We start from the raw sequence: 25,038 nt of genomic DNA on the forward strand, positions 1-25,038 counted from the left end.
CAGGAGATCGAGACCATCCTGGCTAACACGGTGAAACCCCGTCTCTACTAAAAAAAATTCAAAAAACTAGCCGGGCGAGGTGGCGGGCGCCTGTAGTCCCAGCTACTCGGGAGGCTGAGGCAGGAGAATGGCGTAAACCCAGGAGGCGGAGCTTGCAGTGAGCTGAGATCCGACCACTGCACTCCAGCCTGGGCGACACAGCGAGACTCCGTCTCAAAAAAAAAAAAAAAAAAAAAAGAAAATTTACAGTCCTTTCTTCAAAGATTGCTGGCAGAGTGGGGATGAGATTAAGCAATTTATATGTGGAATTCAGAATCTGGGTGTCATCATTTGTTGTAAGAAGTTCATTTCCACAAGCATGAGTGCCTGCTGGCTATGTGAAGAGCCAACTGTTGCTTTTGGAGAGTTCAGTGGGAGGAGCTGGAGTGCAGAGCGCTAGTACAGCGCAGAGCAGGGCGTGGGTGAGGTGGCGCTGCTGCGCATGAGGGAGGCTGCCACGGACAGCTTGATGGATGTCCCACTGGCTGATTGTGTAATGGTTTGTGAATTGTTTTTAAGCTTGGCTTGGGCTCGTGACAGTCTCAGGCCTGTCCCTACAAAGCAATATGTCATAAGAGCTCTAGATGTTTAAGATACATAAACTTTTTTGTTTTGAGACAGAGTCTCACTTTGTCACCCAGGCTGGAGTGCAGTAGCACAATCTTGGCTCACTGCAGCCTCTGCCTCCCAGGTTGAAACGATCCTCCTGCCTCAGTCCCCCTAGTAGCTGGGATTACAGGCATGCACCACCATGCCTGGTTAGTTTTTGTATTTTTAGTAGAGATGGGGTTTTGCCATACTGGCCAGGCTGGTCTTGATCTCCTGACCTCAGGTGATCCACCCGCCTCAGCCTCCCAAAGTGCTGGGATTACAGGCATGAGCCACCGCACCCAGCCGAGGGTATGTAAACTTATGTATAAGTGGACGTTGTTCTGTTCTGGACACTTTATGGAGTAATTACCCTGCCAGGTGTTAATGCTGAGCTTTCTGTAGTATCTAAGCCTCATACAGAAGTGTGATGCTGGCAGGAGTAGTACCATTGTAAAGGTGAGGAAACAGGCATGGTGGCTCAAACCTCTAATCCCAACACTTTGGGAGGCCAAGGCAGAAGGATCACTTTAGCCTAGGAGTTTGAGACCAGCCTGGGTAACACAGAGACCGGGGCCTGTCTCCACAAAAAAAAACTATTAGCCAGTCATGGTGCTTCCATCTGTGGTCCCAGCTACTCAGGAGGCTGAGGTGGGAGGAGTGCTTGAGCCCAGGAGTTCAAGGCTGCAGTGAGCTATGATTACACCACTGCACTCCAGCGTGACAGAAGGAGACCCTTTATCAAAAAAAAAAAAAAAAAATAGCCAGGTGCAGTGGCTCATGCCTATGATCCCAGCACTTTGGGAGGCTGAGGTGGGTGGATCACTTGAGGTCAGGGGTTCGCGACCAGCCTGAGCAACATAGCAAAACCCCTACTAAAAACACCAAAATTACTAAAAATACCAAAATCAGCCAGGCATGGTGGCACTTGTAATCCTAGCACTTTGGGAGGCTGAAGCAGGATTGCGTGAGCCTGGAAGGTTAGGGCTGCAGTGAGCCATGATTGTGTCACTGCACTCCAGCCTGGATTACAGTAAGACTCTGTCTCAAAAAGAAAGAAGACGTCCCTACTTTATTTTTGGCAAAGTATTTTGCCAAACCTCTCTGGCTGCAGTGCTTATTCAACAAATGCCTGAACTTCCGTATGTCAGATACTGGACAATTTCTGCTCTGAGGGAGCTTTTCTCTGATGTTGACACAGACTGAAGAGTAAATGACATTCGGCCGGACGCGGTGGCTCACCCCTGTAATCCCAGCACTTTGGGAGGCCGAGGCGGGCGGATCACAAGGTCAGGAGATCGAGACCATCCTGGCTAACACGGTGAAACCCCGTCTCTATTTAATATAAAAAATTAGCCAGGCGTGGCGGCAGTCGCCTGCAGTCCCGGCTACTCGGGAGGCTGAGGCAGGAGAAAGGCGTGAACCCGGGAGGCGGAGCTTGCAGTGAGCCAAGATTGCGCCACTGCACTCCAGCCTGGGCAACAGAGTGAGACTCCGTCTCAAAGAAAAAAAAAAGTAAATGACATTCTTTGGTAGGTACTTGTAGGCCTGAGAGGTCAGGGAAGTTTTTCTAAGGAGTCCCCAGCTATGATGTTTAATTAAAAGAATCTTGGCCGAGCGCGGTGGCTCACGCCTGTAATCCCAGCACATTGGGAGGCCGAGACGGGCGGATCACGAGGTCAGGAGTTCGAGACCATCCTGGCTAACACGGTGAAACCCCCATCTCTACTAAAAAAATACAAAAAGCTAGCCGGGCGAGGTGGCCGGTGCCTGTAGTCCCAGCTACTCGGGAGGCTGAGGCAGGAGAATGGCGTAAACCCGGGAGGCGGAGCTTGCAGTGAGCTGAGATCCGACCACTGCACTCCAGCCTGGGCGACAGAGCGAGACTCTGTCTCAAAAAAAAAAAAAAAAAAAAAAAAAAAAAAAAAAAAAAAAAAAAAAACTAGCCGGGCGTAGTGGCGGGCGCCTGTAAGTCCCAGGTACTCAGGAGGCTGAGGCAGGAGAATGGCATGAACCTGGGAGGCGGAGCTTGCAGTGAGCCGAGATCGCGCCACTGCACTCTAGCCTGGGCGACTGAGCGAGACTCCGTCTCAAAAAGAGAGAGAGAAAAAAAAAAATCTCCAGCCATGCAAATCTGCAAGCTCGCAGTTCTTTCCACCTACCCTTACCACAAGAACACTCAGCCCATTTCAATGGACTTTGAAGGTTCCTACGCTGTCCTCGTATTTCTTCCCATGTAAATCTCATGCAGGGGCCACATGCCACACCTGGGAAGCCAACCTTGATCATCCAGTTCACGTTATCTCCCTACTGCCATTTATCTTGCCTCCACTGAGTTTTAATTCCAGGCTCCACTTCCTGTGATTGCAAACATATCCCTTCATCCCTATATCTCCATTTGACCAGTCAGCTACCAAACGTCGGAAACAATGCCTTGCCCGCCTCTCCTGTTCGGTGGAAGATCAAGACAGTCGTGTATGTTACTTGATAAGCAGTACACTGAGTCACTGTAGCAAACGCTTGTTAATTGGCTTATCCGTCCTGGCTCCACCACGCTGGTTTCCAGTCCCACAAAACTGGGTAGGCCAACTAGTTTTAGTGTTTGGCTACATTCATGGACTATGAGAGGTAGGATTAGCTCCAAAAATCACGTGCTCCCCTCCCTCCGTGTAGACAGGCACATTTTAAAAAGAAGGACCCAGTTCCCCATCCCGGATCTCTAGACCTTCCACCCTAATCGGTGCGCGCCCGCCCCAGGACCCTCTGCCGGTCCCCGGAGCAGCGCACGCAGGACGGGCCCGCCTCTCCCGCGCACCGGGCCGGGTGCCGGCAGCCCGCCAACTTGTCCCGGCTTGCAGCGCGCCGCGCACGTGACCCCGCCCCCTGCCATTGGTCCGGGCGCGAGGGGCGGGGCCGCAACGGAGCAAGCGAGCCAAGCGCGGCCTCATTAGACCGCGGGCTGCAGTCGGAGCGGCCGGGAGGTTCGCGTGCTTCTAGGGGGTCGGTCGGAGGCGGGGAGGCCGGAGCTGCGGGCGTGGGGACCTGGCAGCTCCTGAAGCGCAAGCTGGCGGGCAGCAGGTGTGCGGGGCATCCGTGTCACGTGGCCGAACAGCCTGGGGCGCGCGGAGCCTGGCAGGAGGCGGGGCGCACGCAGGCCACACCCCGTTCAGACTCCAGCCCGGGCATTGGAGAGGGGCCAAGGCGAAGTGCACCTCTGGAAGGTCCAACATGAAGGGTGGTTCAAAGGAGTATTAGGCACCCTCAAATTAGGGGAAAACTGGGGAGCACCCTCTCCTTCCCCAGGGCGGAGGTTTCTACAATTATAAGCGGGGAGCCGGTGCCCCTGAGGAAGGAGATCCTGAATGAGATTAAGATGGAGGGGCTTGGGATTCCGGGGAGCCCCAGGTCTCAGCTTGAAACGGTGGAGTCTGGGCAAATGAGCTCCTGTGAGGACCGTGGCTTCTGGGCCTGGCCCTGACCCAGATTGCAGTGAGAGTTCCCGCAAGCCCCGCCTCTTTCTGGGCCTCGTGTCTCCCGGCCGCCCGGCCGAGTGCGAGGCCTTACCCCTCTGGTCTGCTGCAGGATGGGCCTCTCCGCTGTGGCCCCGCTGTGGGGCCCCCCGGGGCTGCTCCTGGCCATCGCCCTGCACCCAGCGCTGTCGGTACCCCTGCGCCGGGACTACTGCGTGCTGGGCGCTGGGCCCGCGGGCCTGCAGATGGCCTACTTCCTGCAGCACGCTGGACGCGACTATGAAGTGTTCGAGCGCGCCCCGCGGCCCGGCAGCTTCTTCACGCGCTACCCGCGGCACCGCAAGCTCATCAGCATCAACAAGCGGTACACTGGCAAGGCTAACGCCGAGTTCAACCTCCGCCACGACTGGAACTCTCTGCTCAGCCACGACCCCCGGCTGCTCTTCAGACACTACTCACGTGCCTACTTCCCCGACGCCCACGACATGGTGCGCTACCTGGGTGACTTCGCGGACACACTGGGGCTCCGTATCCAGTACAACACCACCATCGCCCACGTCACTCTGGACAAGGACCGACGGGCCTGGAATGGCCACTACTTCATCCTAACCGACCAGAAGGGCCAGGTGCACCAGTGCAGGTAAGGCCTGTGCCTGAGCTCACCTGCAGAAGCTAGGACCTTCCCCACACGAACCACACACCTTGATTGGCCAGTAGGTGTGGGAGGAATGGAAGAAAATGGGTACTTCGCTTTTTTTTTTTTTTTTGAAACGGAGTCTCACTCTGTCGCCCAGGCTGGAGTGCAGAGCGGCACGAGCTCGGCTCACTGCAATCTCCGCCTCCCTGGTTCAAACGATTCTCCTGCCTCAGTCTCCCCGATAGCTGGGACTACAGGCACGCACCACCACAACTGGCTAATTTTTTATATTTTTGGTGGAGATGAGGTTTCACAATGTTGTCCAGGCTGGTCTTGAACTCCTGACCTCAGGAGATCCACCCACCTCAGCCTCCCCAAATGCGGGTATTACAGGTATGAGCCACTGCACCCAGCCTTCGATTCTATTTTTGAAATCACCGTGTGATCAAAGCATTCTTCTGCAGGCCGGCAGGATCTAAGTCCCCAGCTGCCCTCCCCTGGATGGCGATCCTTACCAATGGAAGGAGCAGGACTTTGAAATCAGACCTATATGTGTTTAGACTCTGGCTCTGCTGCCTTTAGGAGCTTTTAGGCCACAGACCTGAAGAGCCTGTGCCTCCTCACCTGTAAAGCAGGCCATGTACCACCTCCAGGTTGCTTGGAGGAGTCAGTAAGATGGTGCACAGACACACTTAGTACAGGGCCTGGTACAGAATTACTTCTCAGTAGATAGATGCATCCGTCAGAGGACTCAGAAAGGGGAAAGTAGAACATCAGGTTTCCTTTCATCACCAAGGGTGATACCTGGTCTGACTATTGTGTGTACCGTTAGGTGAATTCTCCATTTCTCATAATGTCATCTTCTCCTCTCTCACAGGGCAAAATTAACCCCCAGTACAGTGCTAGGGAAAATATTGTGAGCTCAGGGAGAGGCAAGGGCAGAGCCTCTCAAGTGCACTGGGGTGAGGGCGTAAACAAATGAATGAATTAACAAATGAATGAATGAATGTCCTATTTTCTTTTAGGGGCCAGTGGTTGGAGTGAGGCAGGTGGGTGGGTGGGTCCAGGGAGTGGTTTTCACTTAGTGATCTTATAGCTAAGAGACTAAGCCATCTTTCCTTTGTCCCTGCCTGCAGCGTCCTCCTTGTAGCCACTGGTTTATCAGTCCCCAACCAGGTTGACTTCCCTGGCTCCGAAAATGTGGAGGGTTACGAGTCTGTGTCCATAGACCCTGAGGACTTTATAGGCCAGAATGTGCTGATCCTGGGCCGTGGGAACTCAGCCTTTGAGACGGCAGAGAACATCTTGGGTGTCACAAACTTTATCCACATGCTCAGCCGCTCCCGGGTCCGTCTGTCCTGGGCCACCCACTACGTTGGAGACCTCAGGTAGGCCACATCCCTGCGTGTGTGTTCTGTGCTGGGAGCCCAGAGTGTGGAAAGAGCCTCCCCAACCCTCCCCTGCCCTTCCTGACCCCAGCTGCACTGCCCAGCTTTCCTCTGAGTTTCTCTCCCTGCATTCTCTGTGGGCCCAGAGCCATCAACAATGGCCTGCTGGATACCTACCAGCTGAAGTCCCTGGATGGGCTGCTCGAGTCTGACCTGAGGGATCTGGCCATCCTGAAGGATAGCAAAGGCAAGTTCCATGTCACCTTGAAATTCTTCCTGGAAGAAGCCAGCACCAACCAGAGTACCGACGCCATCACCCTCCCCCAGGACGACAATGACAACTTTGCCATGCGCGTGCCCTATGACCGGGTCATCCGCTGCCTGGGCTGGAACTTTGACTTCTCCATTTTCAATAAGTGAGTTCCATGCGGGAGGAGGTGGGCTCTCCTAGCAAACCCTCCTGACACCTCCCTAGGGGAACACAGTGGCTGTTCAGTAGGCTGGCGACAGAGCTCTCAGGACAGCACCCTAAGAATGGATGTGAGTGCTGCCTAGTTTCCCTCCATGACATGAGCTCTCTGACCGTTGAGGGTCCCAGGTGGCCCTGAGGCCCTTGGTCCTGGAGCAGTACCAGCAGATCTTCATCGACATTGGGAGCCTCCACCTGTGAGATGGAAAGGCGGGCTCAGAGAGAATACAGAGGGGAATTTGCTGGAAGGCAGTGTAGCGTAGTGGCTGAGAGCACAGGTGCAGGAATTGTCTTAAGATTCTCAGTTTGCCAAATCTGTGACCTCGTTGAAAGTTCTTTAACCAGGCTGTGGCCCCGTATCCTCATCTCTAAAATGGGATTCAAAGTTTCTTTCTCATATAGTTATTGCGAGGATTAACATAAGAATATGTTTGGAGACTGGGTGCAGTGGCTCACACCTATAATCCCAGCACTTAGGGAGGCTGAGACAGGCAGATCACTTGAGGTTAGGAGTTCGAGACCAGCCTGGCCAACATGGTGAAACCCCCGTCTGTACTAAAAATATAAAAAAATTAACCAAGCCTGGTGGTGGGTGCCTGTAATCCCAGCTACTTGGGAGGCTGAGGTGGGAGAATCGCTGGAACCTGGGAAGCGGAAGTTGCAGTGAGCCGAGATCACGCCACTGCACTCCAGCCTGGGCGACAGAGCGAGACTCCATCTCAAAATAAGAAGAATGTGCACAGATGCCAGGCACGGTGGCTCATGGTCTCACACCTGTAATCCCAGCAGTTTGGGAGGCCAAGGCGAGCGTATTACTTCAGTTCAGGAGTTCAGGACTCACCTGGGCAACATGGTGAAACCCCATCTCTACAAAAAATACAAAAATTAGCTAGGTGTGTTGACACATGCCTGTGGTCCCAGCTACTCAGGAGGCTGAGGTGGGAGGACTGCTTGAGCCCAGGAGGTCGAGGCTGTGGTGAGCTAAGATCATGCCTCTGCATTCCAGCCTGGGCAACAGAGTGAGACCCTGTCTCAAACAAAAAAAGAGACAGGCAGGCACAGTGGCTCACGCCTGTAATCCCAGCACTTTGGGAGGCCGAGGTGGGGAGATCATGAGGTCAGGAGTCCAAGACCAGCCTGACCAACATAGTGAAACCCCGTCTCTGCCAAAAATACAAAAAATTAGCCGGGCATGGTGGCACGTGCCTGTAATCCCAGCTACTCAGGAGGCTGAGGCAGGAGAATCGCCTGAACCTTGGAGGCGGAGGTTGCAGTGAGCCAAGATTGCGCCATTGTGCGCTCCAGCCCAGGCGACAGTGTGAGATCTCTGTCTCAAAAAAAAAAAAAAAAAAAAAAACGAGAGGAGAGAAAGAAGGAGAGAGGGGGGAGAGAGAAAGAAAGGAAAGAAAGTGCTGGGAGCTAGGTGCAATGATGAGTACCTAGCTACTCGGGAGGCTGAGGCAGGAGGATCACTGGAGCCCAGAAGGTCAAGGTTGCAGTGTGCTATGATCGCGCCTGTGAATAGCAGCTGCACTCCAACCTGGGCAACATAATGAGACATAAGAGATAGGGATCTCTTAAAATAAATCAGGATAAAATAGGGATCTCTTAAAATAAAATAAATCATGATATATTGGCATATATCATGTGCTCAATAAAATGTTAGTTGCTAAAGTTATTTATCATTGTATCTTCAAGGGCTGTTTTATGAAGCCTAGACTTTAAACATTGCTGCCAACCACCTCGGGAGGTTTGGTATCAAAGCAATATCCAGTCTTTCATTTGCCTTCTGACCAGGGTGCAGAAAGACAAAGGAGAAGCTGTTGTGCCTGTCCAGACCCCCCTTTCCATTGGCCTCCCAAAATGCTAGGATTACAGACCTGAGCCACTGCACCTGGCCTGACTTTGTTGTTTTTTTTTTGTTTTTTTGTTTTTTTGTTTTTTTTGAGATAGTCTCACTCTATTGCCCAGGCTGGAGTGCAATGGCATAATCTTGGCTCACTGCAACCTCTGCCTCCCAGGTTCAAGTGATTCTCCCTCCTCAGCCTCCCAAGTAGCTGGGATTACAGCCATGCACCACCACCCCCAGCTAACTCTTTGTGTATTTTTTTCATAAAGGTGGGGGTTTCACCATGTTGGCCAGGCTGGTCTCGAACTCCTGACCTTGTGATCCACCCACCTCGGCCTCCCAAAGTGCTGGGATTACAGGAGTGAGCCACCTCGCACGGCCGACTTCATCTCTTTAAGTGGAGATGATAATACCCATCTGCTAGGGTCATGGTGAGGTTTAAATGAGACGAGAAAAGTAAGGTACTCAGTGCCAGTAATAAGTGCCACTGTAATAAGTGCCTCCTGGCTGGGTGCGGTGGCTCACACCTATCATCCCAGCACTGGGAGGCCGAGGCAGACGGATCACCTAAGGTCAGGACATCGAGACCAGCCTGGCTAACGTGGTGAAACCTTGTCTCTACTAAAAATACAAAAATTAGCTGGGTACAGTGGCAGGAACCTACAATCCCAGCTACTCGGGAGGCTGAGGCAGGAGAATAGTTTGAACCAGGAGGCAGAGGTTACAGTGAGCCAAGATCACGCCATTGTACTCCAGCCTGGGCGACAAGAGCGAAACTCCATCTCAAAACTAAATAAGTAAATAAGTGCCTCCCACATAGCAGCTATTTTCATCAGCAGCCCTTTCCACTGGCAGGTCTCTCCGACTTAACTCGGGAAATGCATTCGGCAAGAAGTACCCTCTAATTCGAGCTAGCTACGAATCCAAAGGAAGCCGGGGTCTGTTTATCCTGGGTACCGCCAGCCACTCGGTGGACTACCGGAAATCTGCTGGGGGCTTCATCCACGGATTCCGATATACAGGTGAGCCCAACTGAGAAGGCAGAACTGTCCCCAGACAGAACCACTCTCAGCATCCCAGGGCTTATAAATCTACTCCTATGTCCAGAAGCATTAGGGGATTGCTTGTCAGTAGCTCATTGTCATAAATCATCTTGGGGAAGTGACAGCAGGTTTTTGTGTTCTGAAGACACATCTAGGGAAGTATCAGATAAAGTGTAAAAGTCCACGCCTGTAGTCCTAGCTATTTGGGAGGCTGAGGCAGGAGGATCCCTTGAGTCCAGGAAGTCAAGGTTGCAGTGAGCCGTGATGATGCCACTGCACTCCAGCCTGGGCGACAGAGCAAGATCCGGTCTCAAAAATAAAATAAAACCAAGCGTAGGCCAGGTGTGGTGGCTCACGCCTGTAATCTTAGCACTTTGGGAGGCCGAGGCAGGTGGATTGTTTCAGGCCAGGAGTTCAAGACCAGCCTGGGCAACATGGCAAAACCCTGTCTCTACTAAAAATACAAAAATTAGCCAGGTGTGGTGATGTATGCCTATAGTCCCAGCTACTCAGGAGGCTGGGATATGAGAATTGCTTGAACCCGGGAGGTCGAGGTTGCAGTGAGCCAAGATCACACCACTGCACACCAGCCTGGGTGACAGAGTCAGACCCTGTCTCAAAAAACATTAAAATCAAGCATAAAAGTAGATACATCTGGAAGTGCTATGTTATGTGCATAAAGCCCCAGACAGGTTAAGTATCATGTGTTGGCAGGAACGCTGAGCTTGAAGAATGTGAACCTGGTTCCTCCCCAGCTGGGCGGTCCTAGAGGTGAAACTTCCAAGCCCCTGATGGACATCCTAACGTTACAGGTGGAAATGAGGTGAACTCTCCACCATCGTGGGTCCATCGTGAGGGCTAAATAAGGCAATACCTGGCCACCAAGCAGCTATGAAGCTCCATGCCCATATAGACAATTTGGGTAGTGACACATTTCAATAAAAATTGCAATCGGGGCCAGACGCAGTGGCTAACACCTGTAATCCCAGCACTTTGGGAAGCCGAGGCAGAAAGATCACCTGAGGTTGGGCGTTTGAGACCAACCTGACCAACATGGAGAAACTTCGTCTATACTAAAAATACAAAATTAGCCGAGTGTGGTGGCGCATGCCTGTAATACCAGCTACTCGGGAGGCTGAGGCAGGAGAATTGCTTGAACCTGGGAGGCGGAGGTTATAGTGAATTGAGATCACACCATTGCACTCCAGCCTGGGCAACAAGAGCAAAACTCCGTCTCAAAAAAAAAAAAAATTGCAATTGGATTATATCAGTTCTTTTTCAAAACTCTCAGTACCAAGGGTATAAATTTTCTGCTAACTTGAGAATGTTTACAAAGAAAATACTAAAATATATTTTAAAAACAGAATTCTATTTATTGCACTAAAATAATCCCCAACCAAAAATTGATATTTGTGATTTTAGGAATAAATGGGAAATAAAAGGAAGTGAGAGAAATGAATTCACACATGTTGGGTGACTTCAGTGGGTTGAGCACTGAACACACGACCCTGGCAGGGCTGCCAGCACCCCAAAAGGTCGGTGTGAAATCTCCATTTTCCTCAGAGTGTGAAACTCTGAGGCTCAAGAGTTTTCGTGATTTTCTCACCATCATGGGAATTAAACTCCCAAGGCCCAGGCGCTTTCTTGAAAGACACTTTCTACAAAGCTCTTCTCTTCTTTCATAGAAAGCAAACCGGTGCCCTCTCTGTGGAGAGGAGTCTCAAATGTTAGATGTGGCCAGGCGCGGTGGGTCACGTCTGTCATCCCAGCACTTTGGTAGACTGAGGTGGGCGGATCACCTGAGGGCAGGAGTTTGCCACCAACCTGGCCAATATGGTGAAATCCCATCTCTAATTAAAATAGAAAATTAGCCGGGCGTGGTGGCGGGCACCTATAATCCTAACTGCTCGGGAGGCTGAGGCAGGAGAATCACTTGAACCTTGGAGGTGGAGGTTGCAGTGAGCCAAGCCCACACCATTGCACTCCGGCCTGGGCAAGAAGTGCAACTCCATCTCAAAAATAAATAAATAAATAAAAATTAGATATTCCCTTTCCTGTGGTTAACCTTCTGAGAAGGACAGGGTATTGGTTGAAATTCACTCAGTGAGGCATACAGTATTCAGTTAGGTGAGTCTGTTTGAAAGAATGGAGTCAAAATCTTACAGCTGAGCTTTAAAAAGTTAGTAGTAGTAGTATTCTTTGAGACAGTGTCTTGTCCTTTTTCCCAGGCTGACGTACAATGGCGCTGTCTCAACTCACTGCAGCCTCGACTTCCCAGACTCCGGCTATCCTCCCACCTCAGCCTTCTGAGTGGCTGGGACTTCAGGCATGCACCACCACACCCAGCTAATTTTGTTGTTTTTATTTTTGTGTGGTAAAGACAAGGTTTTGCCATGTTGCCCAGGCTGGTCTCAAACTCCCAAGCTCAAGCAATCCACCTACCTCAGCCTCCCAGAGTGTTGGGATTATAGGCATGAGCCACCACGCCTAGCCTGAGCATCAAAAATGTGAAAATATAGGGAACTAGGGGGAGTAATCTTTATATTCTGCCACTCAAAGACATTCAACGTTTATATTTCTTTTTTCTTTTTAAAGACAGTAAGGCAGGCCGGATGTGGTGGCTCATGCCTATAATCCCAGCATTTTGGGGGGCTGAGGCCAGCAGATCAGCTTAGGTCAGGAGTTCGAGACCAGCCTGACCAACATGGTGAAACCCCATCTCTACTAAAAATACACAAATTAGCCAGGCTTGGTGGCATACACCTGTAATCCCTACTACTTGGGAGGCTGAGGCAGGAGAATCACTTCAATCCAGGAAGCGGAGGTTGCAGTGAGCCAAGATCGCGCCACTGTGCTCCAACCTGGGCGACAGATTGAGACTCTGTCTCAAAAATAATAATAAAAATGAAGACAGTAAGGTGGACTTTATTCCAGGTTAGAAGACTACAATAATAGGTGTAGGGACCACTGCAGAGGGGTCTTACAGTACGGGGGCAAAGGATTGGACTCAACTCTGGGAGTCGGTTCCTCCTGGAATCTGGGAGGCAGAGGTTGCAGTGAGCCGAGATCATGCCACTGCACTCCAGCCTGGGCAACAGAGCAAGACCCTGTCTTAAAATATATATATATATATATATATATGGCTGGGCGCGGTGGCTCAAGCCTGTAATCCCAGCAGTTTGGGAGGCCGAGACGAGCGGATCACGAGGTCAGGAGATCGAGACCATCCTGGCTAACACGGTGAAACCCTGTCTCTACTAAAAAAAAAAAAAACAAAAAGAGCCGGGCAAGGTGGTGGGCGCCTGTAGTGCCAGCTACTCAGGAGGCTGAGGCAGGAGAATGGCGTAAACCTGGGAGGCAGAGCTTGCAGTGAGCTGAGATCACGCCACTGCACTCCAGCCTGGGTGACAGAGCGAGACTCCGGCTCAAAAACATAAAAAATAAAAAAATAAAAATAAAATAAAATAAAAAATATTTTAAAAAAGAACTTAGAAACAGATGGATTTAGGCTATGAAAGAGAGGGTGAAATCAAAGATTTCCATAGGCGCATCTCTGATGGAAACAGAGCTGTGACGGGGGAAGGTTTCTGGGGAAGGCTCTGTGTCAGACTTGATGTTCCTTATGTGAGGTAGGGTGGGTGGGACTCCCACGTACAGATGGCCTGAAGCAAGGGCAGATAGACTCAGGCCTAGAGACCAAATCCAGCTGTGCTCACTCCTTTGCCTGTTGTCTTGGCTGCTTCTATACTAGGGGTAGAATTGAGCAGCATCACTGAGTATTATATGACCCACAAAGCAGAGAATATGGATTGTCTGGTCCTTTCCAGAACATACCTGCTGACCCAGCTTTAAAGGCAGCTGCCATCTCCTCCCCTCACGTGTTCACCACGTACACATTTGCTCTGGGCCATGCAGACCAGTGTGTATGGCATTCTCATACACACTGATGAGGCCTGGGCATCCCTCCCAGTGACCAGAGATAAAATCGTAAGTGCAGCATGCCCTTCCTTCCTCTGGCTGTTCCAGTGCGTGCTGTTCACCGGCTCCTGGAGCACCGCCACCACAGCGTCGCCTGGCCTGCCACTGAGCTCCCCATCACACAGCTGACCAGCTCCATCGTGCGGCGCGTGAATGAGGCTTCTGGGCTCTACCAGATGTTCGGTGTGCTGGCCGACGTCATCCTGTTGAAAGAGTGAGTAGCCCGCCCCCCCCATTCCCCTTGGCCCAGCTTTCCCCACATACTGCATAGCGCTTCTCTTCCTATTCCAGGTGCGGGGTACCCAGTTCTTTCCTAAGATGAAGGCTGCTGGGGGGAACATGTCTGTTCTGGGGAAAAACAGTGCTATCAACTCTACAGACAGTCCTATGAGTGGCCATGGGCACATTAGTGAGCCTCTCTGAGCCCTTCTTCCTCATCTGCAAAATGGGGAAATTGTGCCTACCTTGCAGCAAGAAGGGAAAGAGTAAAGGTCACTTGTGGAAAGTGTTTGGCATCACGTGGCTGAGCAGTAGTCAGAGGCAGCTGCGTGGATCTCAGAGCTCCCTCAGGCCAGGGCCTTGCCAGCCACCGTCATCAGAGTCAATTTAGAAATAAGCAGCAGATCATAGAGGATGGACAGTCCCTGAGAAGGAACCAGTTCAGGGCACAGAGGGGTGAGGGGCAAGGGGAGACAGGTGGCAGTGAGAAGCAAGGGAACAACCTTCAGTCAGAGGGAACAGCCCGATCCAAAGGAAGGATATGCTATAGCATACCAGGTTCAGGGACATGCAGGTAGCACAGCTGTACTCTGCACAAAACCCTCGCGTCACCCTCCACGCCCCTGCCCCTGTCTTTTTTCTTGAGGCAGAGTCTTGCTCTGTCACCCAGGCTGGAGTGCAGTGACATGATCTCGGCTCACTGCAATCTCCACCTCCTGGGTTCAAGCCATTCTCCTACCTCAGCCTCCCAAGTAGCTGGGATTACAGGCACCCGCCACCATGCCCGGCTAATTTTTTTTTTTTTTTTTTTTTTTTTTTTTTTTGACTCAGAGTCTCTCTGTGTCTTGCCCAGGCTGGAATGCAGTGGTGTGATCTTGGCTCACTGCAGCCTCCACCTCCCAGGTTCAAGCAATTCTCATGTCTCTCAGCCTCCTGAGTAACTGGGATTACAGGCACATGCCACCACACGCAGCTAATTTTGTATTTTTAGTAGAGACTGGGTTTCACCATGTTGGCTAGGCTGGTCTGAAACTCCTGACCTCGGGTGATCTACCCACCTTGGCCTCCGAAAGTGCTGGGATTACAGGCATGAGTCAGCGTGCCCAGCACCCCTGTCTCGAATGACACCCGACATGCAAACAATTGGCAAGTCTTGTTACCTCTCCCTTCAGATGATGTCTGGAACCCAGCCAGCTCTCACCTGCTCTACCACCACCACCTCGGTCCCGATCACCAGGCTCTACCGCCTGCACCTATATGACAGCCGCCCCACTTGGCCTGGGGTCTGTTCCCAGCACAGTAACCAGAGTGGTCCTTAGAAACCTGAGGCACGCTGATCCTAGCTTTGCTTAGTCCTCCCCAGCGACCAACAGCATCACTTCTCAGGCCAGACGACCCCTCATGTCTCGTCATGGGAGGCACAGCCCTCCTTGACCTGACCTCTCAGGACTCTGATCCCCTCTCCTGCCCCTGCCCCTTGTTCACTCCCCTCAGCCACGTCGGCCTCTTCTGTTCCTTGAACACAAAGTGCTCACATACTCCTCAGGGCTTTTTCCTGACTGTTCTCTCTGCCTGGGACACTCTTTCCCCAGATATCCCATTCAGGTTACATGGAATTTTCTGGACTCTACCCCACATGTGTGTGAGAGCTCAGCTGAAACAGTAATGTTAAGTGAGGGGTGCACTGCTTGACTGACGCTCCTTAGAGGGGAGATACACATGCACACATGCATGCTCACCCCTGTGCCTCACCCCTCACCTCTGCCACAGCACTGAGGGCCTCCCCCGTGTTGCCGTTCTCCCAGGAATGCCATGGCCTTTGAGTACCTGGAGGAGTTCCCCATACAGATGCTGGCCCAACTGGAGACACTCACAGGGAGGAAGGCGAGGCACGGGCTCTTCGTCATTAACATGGAATATGGCAGAAATTTCTCTGGCCCCGACAAGGACGTCTTCTTTGATGACCGGTCTGTGGGGCACACGGAAGACGCCTGGCAGTCTAACTTCCTCCATCCTGTCATCTACTACTACAGATACCTCCCCACCGGTGAGCAGGTCTCTGCCCTCCCCCAACCTGTGGGCTCCTCAGACCTCACCCTCTGCAGGGTTGCCACCCACCCTGAAACCTTCACACACACGCTCAGCTGACCGGGGGATGGCTGTGGGACTCCGCCTAGAGACCACTTGGGCAGAAGGTCCAAGAACGATAAACGGTGCTTCCAGATTCTGACACATACTGTGACCGGCACAGGACACGTGAGGAGTGTCGTGCTGTCTGCCAGCCACTGTGTAGTAAGAGGGACACGGCCCTGCTGCAGGTCTCCAGAGGAGGCTGACCATGGTGGGGTAGGAGGGGTCTGAAGAGTGAGGGAACCGGAGCTGGTTAACATGGTACAGAGAAACTGGGCAAAATCCCTGGGCCTGTCCTTTTGTTACTGTGTGACCTTGGACCATTACTTAACCTCTCTGAGCCTCAACCTCCCCTCTGTAAAATGGGGATTACAACAGTACCTTTCTTATAGGGTTCCATGAGGTTAACTCTAACAGCGTACACAGAATGCCAGCCCGGTGCAGGCACAGAGTAGCTACTGATAAATGAACAACCTCGGGAACGCACCCCCTGCTTCAGAGCTTAAAGGGCAGTCAGGTGGAAGAGGGTGGTTTAAACGGGTTGTTCCCAAAGGCAGAAGTCGTGTCAGCAGGTAGCAGCGACAGGGGTGCAGGTCTGTGGTCAGTATAAGGAAGCACTAAGAGGCTGGGCACAGTGGCTCACACCTGTAATCTCAGCACTTGGAGAGGCCAAAGCAAGCGGATTACAAGGTCAGGAGTTCAAGACCAGCCTGGCCAAAATGGTAAAACCCCATCTCTAAAAACGTGAAAAAAATACAAAAATTAGCTGGGCATGGTGGCCCATGCCTGTAATCCCAGCTATTCAGGAGGCTGAGGAAGGAGAATTGCTTGAACCAGGATCCAGGAGGCGGAGGTTGCAGTGAGCCAAGATTACACCACTGCACTCCAGCCTGGGCTACAGAGCAAGACTCTTTGTTAAAAAAAAAAAAAAAAAAAAAAAAAAAAAAAAAAAAAAAGGCTGGTCACAGTCGCTCACACCTGTAATCCCAGCACTTTGGGAAGCTGAGGTGGGCAGATCACGAGGTCAGGAAGTTGAGACCATCCTGGCCAACATGGTGAAACCCCGTCTCTAATAAAAATACAAAAATTAGTCGGGCGTGATGGCGGGCATCTGTACTCCCAGCTACTAGGGAGGCTGAGGCAGGAGAATCGCTTGAATCCAGGAGGCAGAGGCTGCAGTGAGCCAAGATTGTGCCACTGCACTCCAGCCTGGGTGACAGAGCGAGACTCTGTCTCAAAAAAAAAAAGTTAAAGCTGTTCAGTGGGGAAATTGGTCACCTCCAAATTCAGGTTTCCCAGAATAGTGATGGCCAAGTCATGACTCGATGGCCATCTGACTGGGACACCACAGAAGGGAGTCCGCACCAGCAGGAAGCTGAACTAGATGGGTGCTGAGACCCCTCGCCTCTGAGTCTTCTCACAGAAAGGCCAGTTTGAAAGCAGCCACAGCCAGGCGCAGTGGCTCACGCCTGTAATCCCCGCACTCTGGGAGGCTGAGGCAGCTGGGTCACCTGAGGTCAGGAGTTTGAGACCAGCCTGGCCAACATGGTAGAGACTAGAACCCCATCTCTACTAAAAATGTAAAATATTAGCTGGGTGTGGTGGCGGGTGCCTGTAATCCCAGCTTCTCTGGAGATTGAGGAACAAGAATCGCTTGAACCCAGGAGGTGGAGGTTGCAGTGAGCCTAAATTGTGCCACTGCACTACAGCCTGGGCAATAGAGTGAGATTCTGTCTCAAATAATAATAAAAAATAAAAATAAAGCAACACAATAGATCTCAGTCCATGTGAGTGTTAGAGAAACGCCAGCCTGAAGTTACTAGTTTCAGCACTGCCTTCTGAAACCACAAGGGAAAAGCCTAGTTCCTCTTCCTCATGGCAGCCTTTCAAATATCTGCAGGTGGCTCTTGAACAGGCTGACCGCAGCCCAGCCTGGGAGGCTGTCGGGAAAGCCGAGCACAAGCGAGTGCGGGAAGTGTTTCGGCTGTGTGGGATCCGTGCTGTGTCGGCCCGAGGAGGGGAAGCCCAGCCTGGTGGCTCTGACATGGCCCCTCTCTCCTCCCCACAGAACAGGAGGTGAGGTTCCGCCCTGCACACTGGCCCCTGCCTCGGCCCACGGCCATCCACCACATCGTGGAAGACTTCTTAACAGACTGGACCGCCCCGATCGGGCACATCCTACCTCTGAGGCGCTTCCTGGAGAACTGTTTGGACACCGATTTGCGAAGCTTCTATGCAGGTAATTTAAGCTCCCAGAAGGACAAAGGGTCTAAGCTCGAGGTTGAAGAAAGGTCGCAGAGACCCAAGCCCCGTGGAGTTTCAGGACCCATATCTGGAAATCCAAACCCCAGACTACCATTCCTGACAATGCCGTGGGCTAAATTACAATACACCTAAAAATACTGGATAATATATCTTCTTTTTTCTTTTTTTTTTTGAGACGGAGTCTCACTCTGTTGCCCAGGCTGGAGTGTAGTGGCGCAATCTCAGCTCACTGCAACCTCCGCCTCCCGGGTTCAAGCAATTCTCCTGCCTCAGCCTCCTGAGAAGCTGGGACTACAGGCGCATGCCACCATGCCCGACTAAGTTTTGTATTTTTTAGTAAAGACAGGGTTTCACCATGTTGACCAGGCTGATCTCGAACTCCTGACCTCGTGATCAGCCTGCTTCAGCCTCCCAAAGTGTTAGGATTACAAGCGTGAGCCACCACTCCCAGCCGATAATATGTCTTTTCAAAAGAATTAACAGGGCAAGGCACCATGGCTCGCACCTGTAATCCTAGCACTTTGGGAGGCCGAGGTAGGTGGATCACAAGGTCAGGAGTTCAAGACCAGCCTGACCAACATGGTGAAACCGCATCTCTACTAAAAGTACAAAAATTAGCCAGGCATGGTAGCGCGCCTGTAGCCCCAGCTACTCGGGAGGCTGAGGCAGGAGAATTGCTTGAACCCGGGAGGCGGAGGTGGCAGTGAGCCACGATCCACCACTGTGTTCCAGCCTAGGTGACAAAGGCAAAACTCCGTCTCAAAAAAAATAAAAAGGGGGCTGGGCACAGTGGCTCACACCAGTAATCCCAGCACTTTGGGAGGCCGAGGTGGGCAGATCACGAGGTCAGGAGATTGAGACCATCCTGGTTGACACGGTGAAACCCCATCTCTACTAAAAATGCAAAAAAACTGGCCGGGCATTATGGCTGCCGCCTGTAGTCCCAGCTGCTTGGGAGGCTGAGGCAGGAGAATGGTGTGAACCCAGGAGGCAGAGCTTACAGTGAGCCGAGATCACACCACTGCACTCCAGCCTGGGCAATACAGCGAGACCCTGTCTCAAAAAAAAAAAAAAAAGGTTAGCAGGGGCTAGTAGTGATTTCTGTTTTAAAAAAAAAAGAGAGATCTGTGTATACATAAAGAACTGGCAGGGAAATAAGGGCACTTCCCAGAGGCCGGACCTGTAAAAAGCACTAAACCTGCTGAGCTGGACCCCTGCCAGTCGTCAAGAGCCCAGAGTCTGGGTTTTAATGGACCACCCCTTGGGGTGGAAGACAGAGCTGGAGCAGGGTGGGAGGCCTGTTTAGAGATACGCAAATAAAGCTTGGATCTCAGTAGGGAAGCTGGGAGCCAAAACCCTCCGAGGGAGGAGATAGATGAGACGCATGGTTTTGGCCCTAGATAGAGTGGGAGAGAAAATCTCTGAAAATATCCAACCAGTAGGCCCCACTTGTGTAAATTTGGGACCCAACTTCATGAGATCATTGAGCTGTAGAAATCACAGAAGCAAATGCACACCTTCTCAAAAAATGCACTTTTAGGCCAGGTGCAGTGGCTCACGCCTGGGAGGCTCACACTTTGGGAGACCGAGGTGGGTGAATCACCTGAGGTCAGGAGTTCGAGACCAGCCCTGGCCAACATGGTGAAACCCCATTTCTACTAAAAGTATAAAAATTAGCTGGGGGTGGTGGCGGGCGCCTGTAATCCCCGCTACTTGGGCGGCTGAGGCGGGAGAACCGCTTGAACCCGGAAGGCGGATGTTGCAGTGAGCCGAGATCATGCCACTGCACTCCAGCCTGGGCAACAGAGCGAGACTCCCTCTCAAAAACAACAACAAACAACAAAAATGCCAGGGTGTGTGAGGGAGTGAATTCCAATCCCGAGTTGTGGGTTCCACCGATGCATCATCCCAGGCCCTTTAGCCTCCTGTCTCCCACTTTCTAGACACTGTTTAACTGTACAGGCCACCGTGTGCTGCTGCCTTGGACTGGAGAGAATACCCGCAGCAGAAGGCCGGCTGGCATGGTGGCAGCTGTCCCTCCGTTCTGTAGCTGATGTGCAGCTGCTGGTGCTGGCCCCAGATTCTGCTGAGCCCCTGCAGAGGGGATGATGTCGTCAGAAGGTGGTGCCTGCCAAACGGCCACCTTGCTGCCCTCCCAGTCTTCCCGCTGTCCTCTCGTGCATCTGCTGTCTTCCCTGCTTGGAGAGGATTGCCATGGCCTGGCCAGCCAGGGGCCTCCATGCTAAGAGTCAGAAATAAACAGGAAGTCGTATTTCTGGAGCACCTTTCAGCCTGGTCACCCATGGAGGCCTCACGACGTCCTTTGTACTGTGCTCATTTTTCACTTGAGATAGAGGGGCTCAGGCGAGAAGGCTCACTCAGAGTTACAGAAGGACTCCAGCCCATTCCTGACTCTCCGTCTGCCCTTCTTGTCTCTGACGCCCTCAGAAGTCTGAGCCCATATCTGCGTCAGCTTTTCTGTTTGTTTAAAGTCTTATAAGTACTTGGCTAAAAGACTTTTTCTCACTGTATTAGTCTGTTCTCACATTGCTGTAAAGAAATACCTGAGACTGTGTAACTTACAAAGAAACAGGTTTAATCGGCTCACAGTTCTGCAGGCTGTATAGGACGCATGGCAGCATCTATTTCTGGATGCTGGATCACGCCTGTAATCCCAGCGCTTTGGGAGGCCGAGACAGGCAGATCACTTGAGGTCAGGAGTTCGAGACGAGCCAGGCCAACAGTCTCTATTTAAAAAACAAAAAAATTAGCTGGGTGTGGTGGCGGGCACCTGTAGTCCCAGCTACTGGGGAGACTGAGGCAGGAGAGTCACTTGAACCCAGAAGGCAGAGGTTGCAGTGAGCTGGGATCATGTCACTGAGGGAGACTCTGCCTTAAGAAAAAAAAAAAAGAAAGAAACCGTTCCCATGATGCAGTCACCTCCCAACAGCCCCACCTCCAACATTAGAGATTCTATTTCAACATGAGATTTGGGTGGGGACACAGACCCAAACTATATCACCCACCTTCCCTATTCCCTACCTTCATTCTCATTCCCACAAGGAACTCCCAGCCCTAGTGGTTGTTGCTTTTAGTAGCTTCTCCCTCCGCGCGGCTTCTTTTGGTTATTTCTTCATATTTCTTTTTTTTTCTTTCTTTTTTTGTTTTGAGACAGAGTCTCTGTCACCCAGGCTGGAATGCAGTGGCATGATCTCGGCTCACTGCAACCTCTGCCTCCTGGATTCAAGCGATTCTCTTGCCTCAGCCTCCCGAGTAGCTGGGACGACAGGCGTTCATCACCACGCCTGGCTAATTTTTGTATTTTTATTGGAGATGGGGTTTCTTTCTCATTGTGTTGGCCAGGCTGGTCTCAAAGTCCTAACCTCAGGTGATCCACCCACCTCGGCCTCCCAAAGTTCTGGGATTAAGGCGTGAACCACCACGCCTGGCCGTTTCTTCATATTTCTACATGATAAGTATCCACAGCTATCTTATGATTGGCCAAATTTGATGCATGCACCAGCTTTCTGTTGTGGGACAGGTGAGGATATACCCATTTATCTTTCTATCCCCCACACTGTTTAGCTCAGAACTTTGCACGTGGTATTTGCAACTCAGATGTGGAAGGAATGTGTCTTTGCAGGCAGATCTGATTTCACAGCGGGACTGACCACTGAGTTCCCAGCTGCACCAGGTCCAGGGTCTGTTCATGAGGGTCGGAGCCCCAACCCCAGTGTGGCCGCCTGCAGAGCCCCAGGCTCAGCCCTGATCTCTGGGAGCTGAGGCATTGCTGTGGTTTACTTTCATTTTGGAGCCTTGTTCTTCCAGAGTGTCAAGGCAGCCCCCTGCCCTGGAGCCTCATGGAGAGTCATGATTCATGACCTACTCAAGTTGGATGTGAGATGCCCAGAAAGGTCAGCTCCCAGTTTCAAGGGATGGAAGATACCAGGCGAGACCTGCAGTGAAGCCCCCATACCTGGCATTGGCAGCTCCCCTTCCTGCACCCCTCCCCACACGTCCCAGCCTGGCTCATTCTCTTCATTTTGCTTTTATGTAGAGTCCTGCTTCCTGTTCGCCCTCACGCGCCAGAAGCTGCCACCCTTTTGCCAGCAGGGGTACCTGAGGATGCAGGGACTCATGAGTACCGAGAGCCTTTGGCAGCACAGAGTGGAGAGCAGGCTCCTACGGGACGATGCCCCCACGGGCAGGGACCTGGAGGACAGCAGCCAGCAGCCTGGCGACCAAGAGCTACTAGGTGCCCCCCTGGCTCCAGGGCCCCTGGCTCAGTCCCTCGATAGCAACAAAGAGGAACTCTGACTGTCCCTTCCTAGGCTGTGGGCACAGTGGCCAGGTCTCCCCACCCAGGCCCATGGTCAGTTCCTCTTTCCCCGCAACCTCACGCTCCCACCGGTGCGCGATTGCCAAAGACCATTCAGATCATGGCAGTGACTGCACCAAAGCCACCAGACGGCACGTGAGGGCTGCAAGTCGGGGATATGGTGGTCTCCTCCCTCCTGTCTGGGGGCACAAGAAGGGCATCCTCCGCCAGGTGTGAGCTGCCTTCCTCAGCCCAGCTTCTCTGCAGTGGAGCGATCGCTGAGCCCCAGGCCAGCCTGGTTCTGCCCCCTCTCAAGTGCTCCTCTTCCTTCCAGGCCCCTCCTTAGATGGGCCTGCGTCCCGCCTGTGGAGCGCTTCACAGGGGAAACCCATCTGCATCTTAAGGGTTTGTGGCAAGCGCTTTAAAACAAAAACTCTCATATCCTCAACAACCATAACGGGCAGTTACGATTGTTGCCCCAGACGACTGCTGAAGACACAAGCTGAGAGATGTCAAGTAATTCCCAGGGACCCCCACTGCGAGTCCCCGTCTGTGTCACTTGCCACACACTGCCTCAACTCCGCCCCATTTTCAGCAGTATTTGAACTTAGCTACGGAGCCCAAGAGGGTCAGCCTTGCTTATCATCGTAGGCCCAGCAGGCTGCTCTCCAGCAGCAATAGGACAGCTCCCTGAAAGCCATCTTATCTCAGCAACTTTCTCCTTGAGCAGCAGGATTCAGAGCTGTTCTCCCCAGTTGCACCGCCTGACTCATCTTCCAACTGGCTCTTCTCCCCCACCCTACTCCCTGCCCTCTGCCATCCTGAACCACGCCTCGCTTCTAACTTGCCTGGTCAAGTTTTGTAAAACATATCCTGCTGTCTCTGTGGTGGGCACCCATATGTGCTCACCATGTGTAAGGTGACATTTCCTAATGCCTTTATGTGATAATGATGATGAATTTGGTTCCTAGTCTCTGCTTCATTGTCCTTCCTCACCAGCAGTCTGCACTCTCCCGTCGGGCATCTTAGTCTCATTTATAAGGGCATACTATAATCACAGTGATTTTTCAAAGCCCAGGATCATAGGTGATTGCTTTTTCACTAGTTCTTACTAGCTCTTCATGTATCCACTCAGAATTCCAAGGACAATCCCAGCACTTTGGGAGGCCCAGGCAGGCAGATCACCTAAGGTCAGGAGTTTGAGACCAGCCTGACCAACATGGAGAAACCCCATCTCTACTAAAAATACAAAATTAGCCAGGCGTGGTAGCACATGTCTATAATCCCAGCTACTTGAGAGGCTGAGGCAGGAGAATCACTTAAACCCGGGAGGCAGAGGTTGTGGTGAGCCAAGATAGCGCCATTGCACTCCAGCCTGGGTAACAAGAGGGAAACTCCGTCTCAAAAAATAATTAAATTAAAATAAAGCATGCACTGGGTGCAGTTGCTCACACCTGTAATCCCAGCACTTTGGGAGGCTGAAGCGGGCCAATCATCTGAGCTCAGGAATTCAAGGCCAACCTTGCCAACATAGCAAAACCTGGTCTCTACTAAAGATAAAAAAAATTAGCTGGGCATGGTGGTGCATGCCTATAATCCCAGCTACTTGGGAAGCTGAGGCAGGAGAATCGCTTGAACCTGGGAGGCGGAGGTTGCAGTGAGCAGAGACTGAGCCACAGCACTCCAGCCGAGGTGACAAAGCAAGGCCTGCAGTGAAGCCCCCATACCCCATCTCAAAAAAATGAAAATAAAGTATGCTACAACAAAAGTGAAAAAAAATTCCAAGAACCCAGGCTTTCCGGATCCAAAGCTCTTTCATGGGGATGTCCTCTTCCCCTCTTGGCTAGGTCCAGACTTTTTCTTTTTTCTTTTTCTTTTTTTTTTTTTTTGAGACGGAGTCTCGCTCTGTCGCCCAGGCTGAACTGCGGTGGCCGGATCTCAGCTCACTGCAAGCTCCGCCTCCCGGGTTTACGCCATTCTCTCGCCTCAGCCTCCCGAGTAGCTGGGACTACAGGCGCCCGCCACCTCGCCCGGCTAATTTTTTGAATTTTTTTTAGTAGAGACAGGGTTTCACCGTGTTAGCCAGGATGGTCTCGATCTCCTGACCTCGTGATCTGCCCGTCTCGGCCTCCCAAAGTGCTGGGATTACAGGCTTGAGCCACCGCGCCCAGCCTTCTTTTTTTTTTTTTTTTTTTTTTTTTGCAATGGAGTTTTGCTCTTGTCAGCCAGGCTGGAGTGCAATGGCATGATCTTGGCTCACTGCAGCTTCTGCCTCCCGAGTCCCAACGATTCTCCTGCCTCAACCTCCTGAGTAGTTGGGATTACAAGCACCTGCCACCACACCCAGGTCATTTTTGTATTTTTAGTAGAGACACAGTTTCACCACGTTGGCTAGGCTGGTCTCAAACTCCTGACCTCAGGTGATCCACCTGTCTCAGCCTCCCAAAGTGTTGGGATTACAGGTGTGAGCCACCATGCCTGGCCCAGTTCAGACTTAACCACCTGGCCCCACTGTCTGCAGACACAGTTCCCTCCAGTTCTCAGAATTACAGGAAGAGGACTCCAGTAGCCTTATTCTGTCAGGGACAAATTATTTGCCCCATGATAATGTAGGATATAATAAATTCCTCTTCAAAGGTTTTAGC

The 25,038-nt window shown here is 51.9% G+C and overlaps 1 protein-coding gene across 1 annotated transcript; it reads left to right on the forward strand.

The window, feature by feature from the left end:
* The first annotated feature begins 3,579 nt into the window (after nt 1–3,579).
* Nucleotides 3,580–24,136, forward strand: FOXRED2 (FAD dependent oxidoreductase domain containing 2). Its single transcript, XM_010389172.2, has 9 exons — nt 3,580–3,705; nt 4,210–4,737; nt 5,871–6,122; nt 6,269–6,538; nt 9,296–9,462; nt 13,510–13,675; nt 15,486–15,727; nt 17,879–18,049; nt 22,133–24,136. The coding sequence occupies exons 2-9, from the start codon at nt 4,211–4,213 to the stop codon at nt 22,390–22,392; spliced, it is 2,055 nt and encodes a 684-aa protein (XP_010387474.2). The 5' UTR covers nt 3,580–3,705; nt 4,210; the 3' UTR covers nt 22,393–24,136.
* Nucleotides 24,137–25,038: the final 902 nt, after the last annotated feature.

The sequence above is a fragment of the Rhinopithecus roxellana genome, chromosome 13 (assembly GCF_007565055.1).
Source record: "Rhinopithecus roxellana isolate Shanxi Qingling chromosome 13, ASM756505v1, whole genome shotgun sequence".
Taxonomy (NCBI): domain Eukaryota; kingdom Metazoa; phylum Chordata; class Mammalia; order Primates; family Cercopithecidae; genus Rhinopithecus; species Rhinopithecus roxellana.

Excerpts from the sequence above, each read along its gene's own strand:
- FOXRED2 (XM_010389172.2), top strand. The coding sequence starts at position 4,211 with ATGGGCCTCTCCGCTGTGGCCCCGCTGTGGGGCCCCCCGGGGCTGCTC. Across the intron at positions 4,738-5,870 it reads GGCCAGGTGCACCAGTGCAG|CGTCCTCCTTGTAGCCACTG; the intron begins GTAAGGCCTGTG and ends CCCTGCCTGCAG. Across the intron at positions 18,050-22,132 it reads TTTGCGAAGCTTCTATGCAG|AGTCCTGCTTCCTGTTCGCC; the intron begins GTAATTTAAGCT and ends GCTTTTATGTAG.